The sequence below is a fragment of the Furipterus horrens genome, unplaced genomic scaffold, assembly GCF_987537825.1.
Source record: "Furipterus horrens unplaced genomic scaffold, mFurHor1.1.pri manual_scaffold_1, whole genome shotgun sequence".
NCBI lineage: Eukaryota > Metazoa > Chordata > Mammalia > Chiroptera > Furipteridae > Furipterus > Furipterus horrens.
This window is the reverse complement of record NW_028327171.1, coordinates 45,165,965-45,182,439: the sequence shown is the minus strand read 5'-3', so window position 1 is coordinate 45,182,439 and position 16,475 is coordinate 45,165,965. Positions and strand designations below refer to the sequence as shown.

The window sequence follows — 16,475 nt, the reverse complement described above, 5'->3', positions numbered from 1 at the left end:
CTCTGTGCCTGGCACTCCCCATAGGCTTGATGAGTGTATGTAGGTGAGGCGAGTGACTCTCAGGAGCACTGAGCCTTCGAGGGCCTAGGGAAATGCTTCTCTTTTCAGCCATGAGCAGAGGCCAGTGCTCTGAGCTCCAGGCAATGGTGTGCTACCTTGGCCAGGCTTCCCTCCATGGAAGGGTGAGGGCCACCCATCTTTCAAGCTCACCCTGGCCCAGCAATTACCTAGACTCAGTGTCAGACCCAACTGCATGCATCAGGAGAGGGCTGTGGCAAATCCTTCCAGCTGCAGAACAGCTGGCAATGGGGATAAGGCCATCAGTGAGCACAGGATGTACTCTGTCCAGTCAGACCCAACTTCATTCCACTCTTCCATCCTGCCTCTCTTTCTCTGTCTTCTTGGGGCTTTAAATCTCCATCCCATTTCTGGTGAGTGAGTTAATGAGTGTCTGACATACAGTAGGTGCTTAATAAATGTTGTTGGAATGAGTAAATGAATAAATGAAAACAGGACTGAAGGAAGAGACAGGCTAACTGATGTGTGTCTATTTATTGGCAAAGGGTCCTACAAGTCCAAGACCACACCTTCCCCACCCTCTTTCCTGTAAAAATAAACTCTGTCCTTCCTCTCCCTGTTCTGTTTCCTGCTTGGTCCAGAAAGATTCAGTCCCCCCACCCCAAGAGCTGTGCCCCAAGACACAGGAACTAGCATCCCCTACACATACACACTTCCACTCTAAGCCCAGGGAAACAGGGAAGCCACGGGAAGGCTTGTAAAGGCCCTAAGGCTTCCACTAAGAGCTGAGCATAGCTTCTCTGTCTGTGAGGGCTGGCAGCAGTATGAGAAGCAACAGTGTAAGGAGCATGAGGTGGAGGGCAGCCCCCGATGGTGGTGTGAAAGGAGCTGAGCCCACTCCCAAGGGAGCACTGTGTGAGCCTCCAGAAGAAGCATGGAAGGCACACCACCCAGGCCCTGCATTGTCAGAGTGCGCAGGCACACAGACCCCGTGGCCACCAAGCCAAGTGAGTTTCAGGCCAGAAAGGCCGACTCCTTCCTATGAAGTTGGTGCCCCCATATCCAGGCCTCCTTCAGGCAAGGTGACATGTTAGGATGTCACAGTGAATGATGGGGGCTCTGCTGGAGGCAGGGGCACCCCCAAAGCAGAGGCACAATGTGGTGGTTGAGCAGGGACTGGGACTCATGTCACCTGTGGTGTGGAGAGGCTGGACCCAGTCTAACTGGCATTTGCCTTTTCCAAACTCCAGAGCAAACAGCCTTGCTGGGCAAGCTACCCCAGGCCCTAGCAACAGCTGGCCATTTCTCCCCAGACCCAGGTCTACCACACTTCACACAGCTGCCCTGGGTTCATGGGGGAGCCGACAGGGCAGCCGAAGTGCCGCAGGAAGTCACGGGAGTTGGAGAGGGTGCCCAGCACACGGAAACGGGCAGGACTGTGGGGGTCGGTCACCAGCCCCTCGTGAGAGCTCTCGGGTGTGCGGACCGAGCACCACACCTGCGGGCCAGGACAGACATGGGGACATATCGTGTCTAATGCGGGCAGGGTCACAGACTGGACTGCAGCAGTCATCCCAGGGACACAAACCACCAACTACCTTGCCCCTCAGCTCTGGAGGCCTCAGGGACACAGGCAGGGGCTCAGTCAGCATCTGAGCCCCAGCCCCTTGCTGTCAGCACTAGGAAGGGAACTGTACCCTCCTTCCCAAATTCCTTGAAGGCCTTTCAAAGCTGCCCTGGAAATAGGGTTGCCCAGGATCAAGTGTCTATGGGGAGGAAGCCCACCCCCCAGAGGCTGTCTGCTGTCGTGTAAAGTATTTAGAGGAGACCCTGCCTGAGTCACACTCTGTCACTTACTTTATTCCTGGGTAGCCCTGGATGAGCCACTTTGTCCCCGAGCTTTAGTTTCCTCGTCCACAGCCACCTCACAGCAACATGGTGAGGATCCATCCTGCTCCCCACACCTCCCCCCTCTAGCAGTGCAGCCCTGCCCTTTGAGATTGAAAAAGCTTCCTGAGACTTCTCCCTCTTGGGCTTCCGCATATGCTTTGGCAAGCCCGAGCCGAGCTGCTCTGGGTACAAGGCCTCCCCAGACTGTCTTCTACACACCAACTTGGGCCTCATTTCCCAGTCCCTTTCCTGCATGCCCCAGACTTCTAGTGACACACCCAGGAGGGAGTGGGAGAGGGGCAGATCCCAGGCCACCCAGGAGGGCAATACCTGGGCAAATCCCACAAAGAAGAGTTGGTGGTTGGTGAGCCCCACAGCTGGCAGCCGCTGCTCTTCCCCGTGCGTTCTCAGCCATGCTTTGTAAGCCTGGGGTTGGACACAGGAACGGGAAGTTCACCAGGCCTACCCGGCACTCCTCCCCCCAGGGCGGGTGGACCTCAGCCACTGGGGGTCTGGCTAGCCCACTCACATTGTAGGCAGCCTTAAGCCCCCCATTGTCAGCAATGTTCTCCCCCAGTGTCTGGCGGCCATTGAGCTTCTCCCCGTTGACCCAGTACTGGCTGTACTGCTCCTCCATGCAGGCCGTGTGATCCCGGAAGGCTGCCAGTGACTCATTCTGCCACCATGGCCGCAGGTTCCCTTCCTTGTCATATTCACGCCCTGAGGAGAATGAACCTTTGCACCCTTCTGAGACCAGAACACAACCCTTGGGGTCAGGAGCTTCCCCATCTAGGGTCCCTTTGGCCTGCTCCCAATTATCTGGAGGCCTTGCAGGAGCCACTGGGAATTCTAGGCTGGAGGAAACAACTTTGTGGGCCTCTACCTTGGTCATCAAAGGCATGTGTCAACTCGTGGCCCATCACCACACCGATGCCACCAAAGTTCAGGGCCCTGGTAGGTGAGGAATGCTGAGTGAAGACATGGTAGGGGACTTCTGGATCCCACCTCCAGCTCTGTTCCCAGCCCACCCATAGGCCCAGGCTCCAACACCCAGTCCCTCCTGCCTCAGACATACTTGGGGAGGTTGCGGGCGTAGAAGGGAGCCTGCAGGATGCCAGCAGGGAAGACAATTTCATTCTTGGTTGGAAGGTAGTAGGCATTCACTGTCTGGGGGGTCATGCTCCACCTGGGGGAGGGAGAGGGAAGGGGAGAGGCTTGGTCTCCTGACTCTCCTGATGCTCCTCCTAGCCCAGCAGCCTTGACCTACCTCCTGCAAGGACCTTGTGTCACTAGTTTGGAATCAGTCTTGCCCATCACCCCTCCCAAGCCCTGGAATCCTCCCCTGCCTCTCTTGCTGCCCCAAATGTCTGCAGCCCTCCATTCTCACTGGTCCCGGCTGGGAGACTTTCGGAGTTGGTCAGCCATCACTTTAGCAGAGAAGTTGTACAAATTCAACATGTTCTGGAAGAAGGAATCTTCAGAGACTTCATACTATGGGAATAGTGGGAAGTAGAAACCAAGCAAGAGAACATGTTGTAGAAGATAATGGTCCCAGTTTGGCTACTAATGAGCACTTCCCTGAGACTCAGTTTCCTCAACAATAAAATGGGAGTAAAATGGTGAATAATAATCACCAACGCTTGAGCACTTACTTACAAGGCAGGTGTGCGCTCTCTCTCTCTCTCTCTCTCTCTCACATACTGCCTCCTTTTATTCTCACAACAACCCTGTGAGGTAGGTACTAATAAAATCCCATTTTACAGATAAAGAAACTGAGGCTCAGAGAGGTTCTATAAGTTGTCCAAGGTTACACAGCTAGGTAGAGGTAGAAACAAGATTTGACTCAGGTTTGACTGCAAATTCCTGCTGGTTAACACTGCATTCTACTAACATCTGACATGAACCCTACACAGAGCCAGCACCTGAGCAATGTAGGTTGCCTACAATGCCTCTGAAAGAAACCAACAAGCACCTCCTTCCCTCCTAGTGCTTGAGCTCCTATTAATGAGCCCAGAGAATAGTGCCCTCCGTGGGGCTGAAGTTCAAAATGGGTGAGCAGAGGTACTCACCCCATCATAAACATCATCCAGCTCTTTAGGCTCCAAGATGAAGTCCGGGAAACCGATCATATCATAGATGGCGTCTGCCTAAACAAGCCACGTTAAGGATTTCCCTCCGCAAGCTCCCAAAAAACTGTATCCTCCACCCCCACCTCAAGATGGCGCCCCAACCCCGGCCACAGCTCACTTTCTCCTTGGCTGCCTGACGGGTCTTTTCATCCATCCAAACCAACTGCCCCAGGGCCTCCTCAAAGGCGCCTCGGATCTCGCTGATCATCCCCTCAGCCTGGGTGGGAAGGGGCACAAGTTTGCCTCCCACTCACGTTAATCCTTTATCCCCTGTCCACCCTCGTGTCCCATCCCTGTTGGTCCAGGGGACATGCGGGAGTGCCCAAATTCTTGAATTAAGGCTGAGCATATGGGGAGGATGAGAAGGGAACAGGATTTGTAAAAGTACTGGGATTGTGAGTGGCTTTTTTTCTAATTAATCAAAAAATTTAATTGAATTAATATTATAATTGAATATAGTGCATTGATTTTTATCTGATTACAAAGGGAAGGCATTAATAACAGAAAATTTGGAAAATTGAGAATAACTGAAGAAGAAAGTAGACCACTTACAATCCCTCACTCAGGGATCACTTCACTTAACATTTGATTATCTACTTCTAGTTTCTTTCTCTGCCTGAATATATATATATATATATATATATATATATATATATATATATATATATATCACACACACACAATGGAATTATGTTGTGCAACATTTATATATTTTATAACTTACTTTTTCTCACTTAAAGAGCTATAATCAGTTTTAAGGCTGCCTCATAGTTCACCCTAACCAGAGTATTTTTCTATTCTCCTATGATTAGACATTTAAGCTGTTTTGATTCTCCCTTATTATAAACAATACTTTCATAAACATCTCTGTAGATAATACTTTAAGCATATTCATTATCATCTCCTAATAAATATTATTTTTCTAATTGAATAAGTAACATAAACTCATTATACAAAATTTGGAAAATGCAGAGAACTTTAAAGGACAAAAGAATCTGTCGTGTAAAGAACTTACATGCATGACCCATGGACATGAACTAAGGGGGGTGGGATTGCTGGGGGAAGGGGGGGTACTGGGCAGAGGGGAGCAAAGGGGGAAAAACTGGAACTATTGTAACAACATAATCAATAAAATATACTTTTTTAAAAAAAGAATCTATCATAATCCCCACACCCAAAGTAATCACTATTAATTTGTTAATAAATTTCCTTCCAGTTTTTTTCCTATATGTACTCACAAATATGAACAGTGAATTTTAACTAAAACAAGGGGTAGTGCTGGAAGAACCTTGAAGACTCACAATTTCCTTGCTTTGCCGATCAAATGTGGCCTTCACAAAGAGGGAACCCAAAGCGAAGCCAAGGGCATCGTCCGTGTTGGAGATGCAGGTCTGCCACCTTGGCGTGCAGGACTGTAAGGAACAAAGAGCCAGGCCTCCCAGAGGTAGCTCTGCCCTCCAGACTGAGGGCCTTTCTCTGTCCCTGGGCCAGCCCCTCTCAGGTCTGGACGATGGAAGCCCTGGTCTGGTGTGCCAGCTCTCCCTCGGACTCCAAGGAAAATGAGGGGCACTATCACAAAGTGTGCCAACCCCAGGAGGGAAGCCATTTCTTTGCTCAGCTCCACATCCCAGTCAGCCCCCCATGCCAGAAATCTGGGAGTCACTAGCTTCCTCCATCTCCCTACCCCTCCATTCAATTTATTACCAGTTCCTACAAATTCTACTTCATAATCGTCTCTCCCATCCACCTGTTGCCACTTCCCTGACCTACAACATTATCCTCTCTTGCCTGAAGATTGCAGTGCTCTCCTAACTAGATACTCTTAACTCCATTTTCACCCCTCTCCCCCCCTTCCACGCCCCTCAATCTTCCATTTAGCTACCAGACAGATGATCTAATACATAAATCGAACTGGGTTACTCCTATCCTTAAAAACCATCCCATGATTCCCCATCCCTGAAAGAATCAATGCCAGACTTCAAAACACAACATTCAGTTGCCTTCATGGATTGCCCCAGGCCCACCTCACCACCCTCAGCCTCTCAGTTGCCCTGTTCTCAAGCTCATACCAGAACACATGCAAACCCACCATGCTCCCTCTGGCCTCTGGGAATTTGCACATCCTGTTCCTTCTGCCTGGACTGCCCTTCTCTCTTGTTTTCTTGGTGAACTCATTCTTCAAATGTCACCTCTTCTGAGAAGCCTTTCCTGATGTCCCCATCCCCCCAGGTAGAATGTGCTGTCCCCACCTCTGTCCTATAACACGAAGAAGGTCTTTCACTCAGTGTGAGCGCTCATCACCCCTAAATATAATATGTTTGTTTACATGTCCACTTTCCCCACTTAATGAGGTATCCTGAAACTAGGAACTGCACTTCTTTACTCATCACCATCATCATCAAAACCAAGTGCTGCTTATACGCTGGGTGGGTGCCTCACTTAATTAACTCAGTTAGTCCTCATGACAGTTCTGCAAGATAGTCCTGTTTTACAGACCAGGAAATGGGGATTCAGAGAGGCTGGGTGACGTGACCAAGGTCCACAGCCTAATAAATGGAGGCGTGGGAGGTTGTAACCAAGTCATCTTAATTCCTAGTTCTGAGCTCTGTACTACACCATGAGGCAACTGGTGCCTGACACACGGTAAGTGTGAAGTATCAGCTAAACTTCACCAGAAAGTGGGGGCAGAGAGAGAGAGCCCACCTTTTTGGTGCCATAGAGGGTCTCCAGCAGCTTCTCTTGTGCAGACTCAAAGCGTCGGTCCAGGCTCGAGGTTGTCTTCTGCACCAGGTTCCAGATCAGGTAATTGTTCAGGATGCTGGCATCCAGACCAGAACATAAAGAAAGGGTAGGTGAGTTACCATTCCCACCCCCAACCAGCTCCACGAATGTGCAGGAAGCAGGAGTCCTGAGAGGCATATGTGGGAGCTGTCCCAGAATCCCTCTCTCTCACCCTGGAGCCACACACCTGCCTACACAAGTCAGGTTGGAGCAGGGATACAGGTCACAAGTAGACTCCCTGAAGCCCTGGCTAGGGGAGTAGCCCACAGACATTTTCTTTTGATGTTTGTAATGTCCAGGGCCTTGTCAAATCTTTCTGTGTCTGGCTGTGCCATTTCCCTATGCTCAGTTCCTACCTGGGACCTGCACAGAACTCTGAGCCCCATGCCCCATACCTTGGCTCCGTTTGGTTGATGAGCTCTGACACCTGCTGTAAATAATCCATCCCATACACTACCACAGGCTCAGAGTCACTCAGCTCCAGCGGTGACAGCAAGAAAGACAGGAACTCCAGCCAGTCCATGGAGGGCGCCAGGGCCTGGGAGAAAAACAAATCTCAAGCCTCTATTCTTGCCCACCTGATTCCAGCAGAACCTTCCCCACTGATACGCTGGAGCCTAGCTTCCCATTGCCAAGGTAACAGTTACTAGCTGCTTCATTTTGGCCTCTTCCTTCAATAAACCCTTTTCCAGGCCTGAGTGCCCCTCAATCTGGGAGCCCAATGACTTATACAAGGAAAACCACCAAATGTGATATTCAGCTGGGGCACAGGTATTTACAGATTTTCATAACAATTAATAATATACCATTCCTCAACACCACTCAGCATCGCTACATACATGTACCTGGGCTCTCCTCCACAACCCCCTACCCAACTTCTCTGTAATCCAACAACTGAAGGGTTGATGCCTGGCACAGTAAGGGCCCTCTAGGAGACGCTTCTATATCTTTTCTGATTGTTTTGTGGATATCTTGTACAAGTTGTTACAGATTTTTGACTTAATATCTCTATGCATGCTCAGGCAACATAAAAGGTGGCCTAAAATGGACACCACTTTTCTTTCCAGACACTAACTATGCAGCTGGGAAGCTCAAAAGCAAGGAAATTAAACAAAAGAATTATCCTGGCCAGTGTGGCTCAGTTGGAGCATTGTCCCATAGACCAAAAGGTCGCGGAACCAATTCCCAGTGAGGGCACATATCCAGGTTGCGGGTTCAATACCGCATCAGGGTGTGTATGGGATTGATGTCTCTCTCTACATATATCCCCCACCCCCACCCCCGTCTCTAAAAGCAATGGGGAAAAAAATGTCCTCAGGAGAGGATAAAAACATTTTAAAAAAAAAGGGATTGGCTGCCTCAGGAAGATGGCCTGAAGAAAAGCCAAGCAGTCAATGACAAGAACTGGTCCCTCCCAGCCGTTTCTGTGCCCCACTGGCCCCACCTGCAGCTCCGCTATGCTCATCTTGTGATAGATCTTCTCCTCATCCCGCCGCTGGTCCTGGGGCACTGTGATGTTGGCCAGTTTTATCTCCAGCTCTAGCACCTGCTGCATCTGCTCCCGTGTGGAAGCTGACTGTCCACCCAGCAGAACCCCCAGCTCTTCCATGTAGTCCAGGTAGGCAGTGAGCACCTGTTAAAACCCTGAGTCATCCTCACAGCTCAGCAACAATTTCTGCCCAAGGCTCAGAGTGTCTGTTCCAGCCACCACTCCTGCTTACCATTTCTTCTGCTGACTCAGCACTCCTTACCACTCCTCACTCTTGCTCGGGAGCCCTACCCTGAACTCCCATAATCGCCAGAGGCCATCTCCTCTTCACTCTACTGAGAAGTTTTAGATCCCATAATATCCATTCTCTGTTCTTCAGACTTTCTCATTTTCCCCACCTCTCCTTTTCCTTGCTGCTGGTGTCACAGGAAGAGGATTGAATATCAGTCTCAGTCATCCCAGCTCCTAAAGGGGATGGCTAGTTCAACCAGTGATCTTGACCCCCACCCTGCCCACCTGACTCACCCCTTCCTCTCCCTACCTCCTTACCTTCAGCTTGAGACTGACTTTTAATACTTTCCTGAATCTTGCTTTACTCCTAAGTTGCTGTTGTTTTTTTTAATCCTCACCCAAGGACATGCTTATTGATTTTAGGGAGAGGAAAGTAGAGAGAGAGGAGAGAAATATCGATGTGAGAGAGAAACACTGATCAGTTGCCTCTTGTATGTGCCCTGACAGGGGACTGAACCCATAACCTAGGCATGTGCCCTAACCGAGAATCGAACAGATGACCTTTTGCTTTGCAGGTAGACACCCAACCAACTGATCCATGCCAACCAGGGCTACTCTTAAGTTTTTATCCCATCTGAACCTTTTGCACTGCAGCTTCCCCTAGATGCTGGCACAGGAGACTCCCTGCCCATGACAACCAGCAACATGCTAAGAACCCTTCTCCTGCCTTTTATCAAGTCTTGGACCATGTGCTTCTCTCCCACATTCTCAAAATTCTCCCCTCCTCTGACTCAGGTGATGTCAAAACCATACGTCTGTTCACACCACTCCCTACATTTAAGTTTTTATTTCTTTTGGGATAAATGCTAAACTTGATACACCATGTTCATGTTTACTATGAGTCTATATGCCTGTCCAGAAGGACCTGGGGACCCCTCTCCGTTCCTGCTCCCCTCTCTAGTCCATCAATGGGCCATACTCCTTCCCATCTCAGAGCCTGTGTGTAAACTAGCTGTCCCTTTTGCCCTGAACCCTCTCTCTTCGTTGCAGTCTACTCTGACCCTAAGACTAGGCTGGCTTCCTGTTCCTCTCACTCTCAGAACGCCATGCGTCTCCTCTGTAACAGTCCCAGCAACTGTAAACAGGACATACTGGGCTATTTATGCCTTCTCCCCCACTGAGAGGGCAGCAGCAATGTCTTGCTCACCACAGGCCTAGAAGAGGGTCTGGCTGAGGAAGGCTCTGTGTCTGAGAATGAATGAAAGAAGGGTAAACGACTCTCCTGGTTGTCCTCCTCCGTAGCAGCCTCCTTTTCAGGTTCTTTTTCTCCGACTGTCCTTTAAAAAGGATTTCCTTCTCCCCCTTTCTCTCATCTTTCCCAAAGCCTTTGTCTAGGTTCCTAAAGAGATGCCCCTCAAGCCCACAGCTCCCGCCAGGCTCATCCTCTTTCCAGGACTACACCTAGCTTTCACAGCTGCCAGCTGACTTCTCCCTAGAGATGGTGCTCAGGTCCCTCAAACTCACATGTCTAACATTAACAGCTCCCACTCCCTGAGTGTCTGCCACATGTAGGAGCATAAGTTTGCATCCTGCCCCCGCCCCAAAGTACCATATGAGGTAGATGCTATGATCCCATTTTAGAAATGAAGGAGGTCTAGCCTCAGAGAGCTAGATCAATTTGCACCAAGCTGCAGAGCAGGGACTGGAATCAAGGTCTGAGTCCAAAGTCTGCCCTTTCCCTGTGACACCATATTGTTTCTTCTGCCCCAATGTGTCCTAAGCTGATTCTCCTACAGGCACCCTTGACTTTTCTAAGGACCCCACTATTCCTCTATTATCCAGGTTGATAGCCTCAATTCACTTCACCTCTTCCTCTTTCTATTCCTCTCTTCTAACGTTCAGTCACCAACATTTCACGATTTAGACTTAGTGTCTCTTGCATTCTCCCCTTCCTAACATTCCCTCTGCCACTCCTCCCATGTGGATCCTTATAGACTCAGAGCCTGGAGTACTGCCAAGACTCCTGACTGATCTCCAAGCTCACTCTCTTATATCTACTTTTCACACCCCAGCCAAACTGGCTTCCCAAAACACTGCTCTCTGCATCACTCCGTCCCCGCTCTGGAGCATGCAATGGCCCATACAAAAACTCCTCAGGATGCCATTGCAGGTCCCTTCCATAACTAGACTCTATCCACCTTCCCAGCCTCTCGACTGCTTTGAGCTCTACATTTTGCCAAAGTGGACCCCTTCTCATGGTCCAAACACACTTTAGCCTTTCTTTCTTCAACACTTTTGTTTAAACTGTTCTCTTTACCCAGCATGCCATTACCCTCCCATAGATATTTTACAGGGCCTGGCTCAAATGTAATCTCATTAGAAAACCTCTCTGGCTACCTGAGTCTCTTGAGTCCCAGAGACTCTCTTGGAGTTTTATCTCAAATATCTAGGTCTGTGATCCCATCTACCATGAAAATTTCTAGTAACTGTGAAACGTACATCTCAGAATTCCCCCACTGCACCAGCACACAGTAGGTGCCTATAAAATGTTTTCCTGGGAGAAGAGGAAGGAAGGAAGGAGGGGAAAAAGGGAGGGAGGAAGGGAGGAAAGAAGAATGAAGGGAGGAAGAGGTGACAGGACAGGTTCACCTTAGTTCCGCACCCTGACCCTGGTCAAAGTAAATATGAATTAGCCCAGCTCAACAGGGAGTAAGGGTGGGGATTCTGAGGATACTCCTTACTTTTTCATTGGCAGTCCTATTTAGGTAGTAATCTCGAGAGGGTAGGAAGAGCCCAGACTGGTCCACCTGCAATAGCAAGGCAAAGGATTAAGCCCACCTCGACCAAAACCTGGACTCTCGTGCAGGGGGCCACCCCAGCCTGCCAGTTATAGAGGAGGAGAGCCTGGGCTCAGCAAATAGTCCATAAGTCCCTCCCCACCTCTCTGCAGCCCTCTACCTGTATGACATTGCTGTTGGAACTCTTAGAGTCAGCACTGATGTAGACGGTGAAGAAGGGGGTGGCCCTGTAGGTCCCTGCTACTGCCTTCAGCACCTCCATGAAGTTGTTCTGGTCCCAGGGCCCCGTAACATTCCAACCACCAATCTGAGTAGAGACCATAGTTGAACCTATGACACAGGGGCCCCAAGCTTCCGGGCGCCATGTCCTCTTCCAAGTCCTGTCCTGCTCTCCCTGCCCACAGCCCACCCAGTGGCTCTACTTTTTCAATGAGGTCTCGCAGCGGCTGGGCTCCCAGCTCCTCAATGCGCTCCACCTTTAGGCAGGATAGGTAGAAGCGTTGTGTCTTCCGCTCAGCTTCGCTGCTGGAATTGAAGGTGGTGTTTTCTGTGGAGTGGAATACAGGTTCAGGTGGCAACTATGCTGACTGGTGAGAGGGTTCCTGGGTCCTTACTTGGTCCTTCTTCTTGCTTTCTGAACAAGGAGCAGTCCTTATAATGTAGACCCAGGAAGACTGGTTGGAACAGCCAAGTGTGGCTTCTTCCTCTGCCCTGTCCATAAAGACCTTCCAAGATCTCTAAGCACTACAGGCTTCCTGTTGCCTACCACACCCAGCAGTCCTACAAACAGAATGCAGAGAGGAGTCTCTCCACTGTACTTAGAGGTCTGCCCCCTCAAACCTCTCTCCACCTCTCAGGAGCCCCCTGCTCTCTGCATCCCCTACCCCAAGGGTATTTCCAGTCACCCAGTTATTTATTCACTTGTGGACATTTATTAAGTATCTACTAAGTGCCAAGTCTTATGCTGGGCATGAGGCAGGTACTTGGCACAAGCCTCCCTGACAGGCCCACTCACCAAGCAAATGCTTCAGTATGGCCTGGTTCTGGTCCCAGAGGCTATTGAACGTGTTCCATCGAGAACGCCCATCAGGCAGGGGGTTCCTCCGAATCCAGCCTCCACAGGAGAACTGGTAAAAGTCTTCACAGGGGTTCACCCCACGGTCAAGGGTCTCCAGGATTTTTCCAGCCACTCGAACACAGGCCTCTGTGAGGCAGGTGCTGTGGGATGGGTCTGTGGCAGGGAACATGGTTAAGGATAGGGGGCTGTCAGTCAGTTTTGGAAAGGCAAATGCTTTGAGAGGGGACATGACAGCAGGAAGGTTGGGAGGAGAGAGAAAAACTGTGGGAAGGTGGCCCCAACCAGAGAATATCTTAGAGGCCCTTCAGCCTCCAGAGTCCCCGCAGCTAGGAGTGCTGGTGACAGGTGTGACCCCCACCTACCGCTGTGGTACTGGAGCCCTAAGGCCACAAAGCAGCCCAGAAGCAGTGCAGCCAGCAGTAGAGAGACAGCTGCCAAGACCAGCTCCAGCTGGGTGTGTGAGCTTAGGAGGCGTCTTGTCCTCTTCTGGAATCCCACCTGGAGAACGCAGGGTGACAGAGAGCTAGCAAGCTGCAGGTGGGGGCTGAAAGGGCTCCAAGAACACAGATATCCTCCCAGAGGGTGAAGGCACAGGCAGTTTCCAAAGCCATGGAGCAAAGACACTACTGAGGTTAACTCTAGGTCCGGGGGCATGGAGGCAGGCTGAGCTGAGTCCTGAGCCTGTTTTTGTGCAACGTCATGGCTTAGAATCGCCTCACCCTAGTCCTAGCGCAGAAGCCAGAGTTGGAGCGGAGGTGGGGGCAGGTGACCCTCCAGGGCAGCCAAAAGCTGCTGGGTGTGCCAAGCTTCATGACAGGGCTGGGGCTTGGAGAGGAAGGACCCCCTTGCCCACCTCCACAGCGTCCGGGGAGGCCCCGCCCTCTACGGGGGTCTCAGATGCGTCTTCATCCCGCAGCGTGGCCCGTTTGTACTCCACCATCTGCCGGACAGTTGGGGTGCCAACCCAGGTCAGGCAGATTGGGCTGTTTGCCCATGGCCCAGTCTCAGTGCCGCAGTACCCCTCCCCGCCGGGCCCCCTCCCGCCTACAGCGAGGCCCCTTTCCTCTTGCCCAGCTCTGTAGCCTGGGTCTCTACGATCCCCGCTCCTCAAGGACGCAGCCCCTGCTCCTCGAGGCCAGAGCCCCTGCCTGATGCTCCCAGTCCGTCAGCCTCCCCCTCCCCCTGGGCCTCTGACCAAGAACCCGGAGCCCCAACTCACGTTACCGCCACCGCCCAGCTCCTGCAGCGCGACGTTCATGGTGGAGTCGGGGCAGGCTGCACCTTAGGGCTCCCCGCGGCTGGCCCTGGCCCAGGCCGCGGCCTTGGGCCCTGGCCCAGCCTGGCCGCTGCCCGCCATCATAGCCACTGCGCAGCCCCTCGCTCGTCTGCCGCCGCCCTCGCCTGCCCGGGGTCCCCACCCCCACCCCCCGCGGCGCCGCGCCTGGAGGTGGGGACCGTGGGGAGGGGGAGGAGCGCTCCAGGCGCCCAGACCTCTGCTCCCCGAGTCCGCGGCCCGTCCTGCTGGGTTGCGCGAACCTGCCGCCCCCGCGGTTGCAACCGCGGGAGACCCCGCTGCTCTTAAGGGTCAGCCCTCCATCTCTGCAGCACCCTCTCGCAGGCCACCCATAATTTACATTCCTAGGCCCAAACCCTGCTGCTATTTCTTGGCCCAGTTACCCAAGTTGCAGGCCATCCCCATCCCCTTTAAACACCTTTGAGAAATTATACTCTATTGAAGAACATCTTCCCGAGCAGTGCGCAGAGCCCCTCTTGAGCCAGCAAGGTGCTGACCCATGTACGGGCTGTCCACAGGATATCTACACAGAAAGCACACATACCCAAAGCATACAGGCAAGCACCCAGCCCAATACACAGTCCACACACACACACAAGATGCTCACTGAATGTAGACACTGCCTACTCATACACAATGTGTGCATGCACAAGGTTCCCAGCCCAGCACATGTCACACATGTGTACAACACATACACACATAGCCCACGCTCTGACTCTGCCCTTACGTGTTGCTCCAAGACTTCACTTTTACTCTCCAAGATAATTGTTGTCATCAGAGAATCTCACAAAGGGAGGGTTACAGATGGTGACAAACGGGCAGGGAAAAAAACAGCTATCCACAGATATATTTAAAGAAAAGATGTGTTAACACTTCTAACTTGAGGAAAGCAAACCGTTTTATTTGGGAGGTTTGCAGGAAGGAAAAAAAAAAAAAAAAACCCAAGCAATATTTCACTGAAAAGCAATAATGTGGCATCTATGCATCTGCCATCTGCCTTCCATATTGTCATTCCTTAATCAGGCTTGGTGGTATTGCAGGCTGCTACACTGGAGAGTAACTAGTGTTTTCTTTTTCCACAGCTTTTTTTTTTTTTTAGTGCCTCATTCTCCACCCTCCTCCCCAACACAGTACATGAATTTAACCTGAGAAGGCTTGGAGTGGTGGCAAATCCATAATCCATTTCTTGACTCTCACCTCAGTTCTCAAACAACTTGCTGCAAGTGGTTCTCACATGGAGTGCTCCTGTGGCTGAGAAAATGTGGATGATGAATGAATCAGGCTGAGAAATGTTGGATTGCTTTCTTTGGCATTTTGCACCCCAAAATTGCATGTTCTCAAACAGGAGCCAGTACAGTATCATAGTTAGGATGAAAGAATCAGACTGAATTTCCTCATTTGTAAACTTGAAATAAGAATAGTACCTTTTAGGGCTGTGTCTGACACATAATAGCACATCAATGTGTTAGCTGCAGTTAGTGTTGCTGTTATTAAAATCCTACAGGTAGAAATGAGAATTGAAAGGCTGGAGAAAGCCTATTCTGCTTCCCAGATAGTAGAGGAGGCATATGGGTACTAGGTTAGTGGGGTTCCCTGAGCAAGGAGCTTTCACATCCAGCAAACTGGGGTCTGCAGCAGCAAGGCCTTGGGATAGCCACTTAGGACAAATCTCTGGAGTTGTTCATGTTCTCTCTGATGACAATGTGGCACCACAGCACTTCTTCCCCTTCTCCTCACAAGCCTGACAGCAGGGTTGGTCCTGCCCTATGGCAAATTCCACCCAGCCATGACCATATGAGTGTAACCAAAGCTACTGTATAAGGACTTCCTGGCAACAGGCTCATAAGAAATAGTCCCATGGCTGCTGCAATGTCATATTGGAAACAGCAAGTTTATACAGTACTTTACAATGTGCCAGCCACTGTTCTAGGTGCTTTACATCTATGTACTCATTTAAAGTCATAGCATTTTATGAAGCCATTGTGCAGATGAAGGAAAGTGAGGCATGGAGAGGCAGAGTCACACAGTAAGTAGCAGAGCTGGGATTCAAACCTAAATGGTCTGGCTCCGTTCTGGAGAGTGGTTTGGCACTATGAATCGAAAGGAGAATATACTTCCTCCCAACAGTAGTTCCTTGTCTTCTGCCACATCCTCTCTGGAAGACTAAGGGGACATAAGTCAATTTTCAAGGTAGACAGACCTGAACTCAAATCTGGGCTCAATTTTTTATCATCTCTATGACCTCTATCAAGTTACTTGAAAGCTCTGACCCTTAGTTTTCATCATCTGTAAAATGGGAACAATCACCCCATCTCAGAGAGTTGCTGTGAGAAGTACAGCCACATATGAAAGACCCTAGACCTACTTTTATAGTGTTCTCAGTTTCTCTAAGCTTGGCCTAAATGCACAGGTCCTTTCCTTGCCTCTTTCTTGACCCAAATCATTTATTAGGCTCATAACTATTCCTGACTACATGTTAAGTACCCTATGTATAAGAGGCTTGGAGGTTGCTCTAGTCTAATTGTTTTTTCTTCTGTTTCTCATCTTTGATACTGTTTTAGTCTCTCATTCTTATCTCTCTTTTCTGCTCTTTTTTCCTACAGGAGTGTTCTTTTCTTTTCTCTACATTGATTGTAAGTTGAGAGGAAATGGACAATGGTTTATGTGTTAAATTTACAAGGATAATGTAGTCATGAAGATAAAAAACATTCATGTTCAGTGTTGATAAAGATGAGGAATATGGTCACTTTCATATATTGCTGGTGGC

At 50.3% G+C, this 16,475-nt stretch overlaps 1 protein-coding gene across 3 annotated transcripts in view; it reads right to left on the bottom strand.

Annotated features, from left to right (window-relative positions):
• Positions 1-526: 526 nt before the first annotated feature.
• Positions 527-16,475, bottom strand: part of ECE2 (endothelin converting enzyme 2) — a 30,189-nt gene continuing 14,240 nt past the window's right edge. The window contains exons 1-19 of one of the 3 annotated variants that reach the window (XM_090274760.1): positions 13,634-14,110; positions 13,268-13,354; positions 12,777-12,912; positions 12,352-12,567; positions 11,759-11,883; positions 11,497-11,643; positions 11,280-11,345; positions 8,263-8,451; positions 7,214-7,356; positions 6,741-6,855; positions 5,339-5,449; positions 4,156-4,254; positions 3,978-4,055; positions 3,296-3,399; positions 2,984-3,094; positions 2,792-2,859; positions 2,438-2,628; positions 2,239-2,334; positions 527-1,516 (exon numbers count right to left, since the gene is read on the bottom strand). In XM_090274760.1, coding sequence (XP_090130886.1) covers positions 1,340-1,516; positions 2,239-2,334; positions 2,438-2,628; positions 2,792-2,859; positions 2,984-3,094; positions 3,296-3,399; positions 3,978-4,055; positions 4,156-4,254; positions 5,339-5,449; positions 6,741-6,855; positions 7,214-7,356; positions 8,263-8,451; positions 11,280-11,345; positions 11,497-11,643; positions 11,759-11,883; positions 12,352-12,567; positions 12,777-12,912; positions 13,268-13,354; positions 13,634-13,672 — 2,298 coding nt within the window. In that variant the 5' untranslated portion in view covers positions 13,673-14,110 and the 3' untranslated portion in view covers positions 527-1,339. Of the gene's footprint in view, positions 1,517-2,238; positions 2,335-2,437; positions 2,629-2,791; positions 2,860-2,983; positions 3,095-3,295; positions 3,400-3,977; positions 4,056-4,155; positions 4,255-5,338; positions 5,450-6,740; positions 6,856-7,213; positions 7,357-8,262; positions 8,452-11,279; positions 11,346-11,496; positions 11,644-11,758; positions 11,884-12,351; positions 12,568-12,776; positions 12,913-13,267; positions 13,355-13,633; positions 14,111-16,475 lie in introns of those variants that run through there. The other 2 variants (XM_090274786.1, XM_090274767.1) reach the window with 2 other exon arrangements.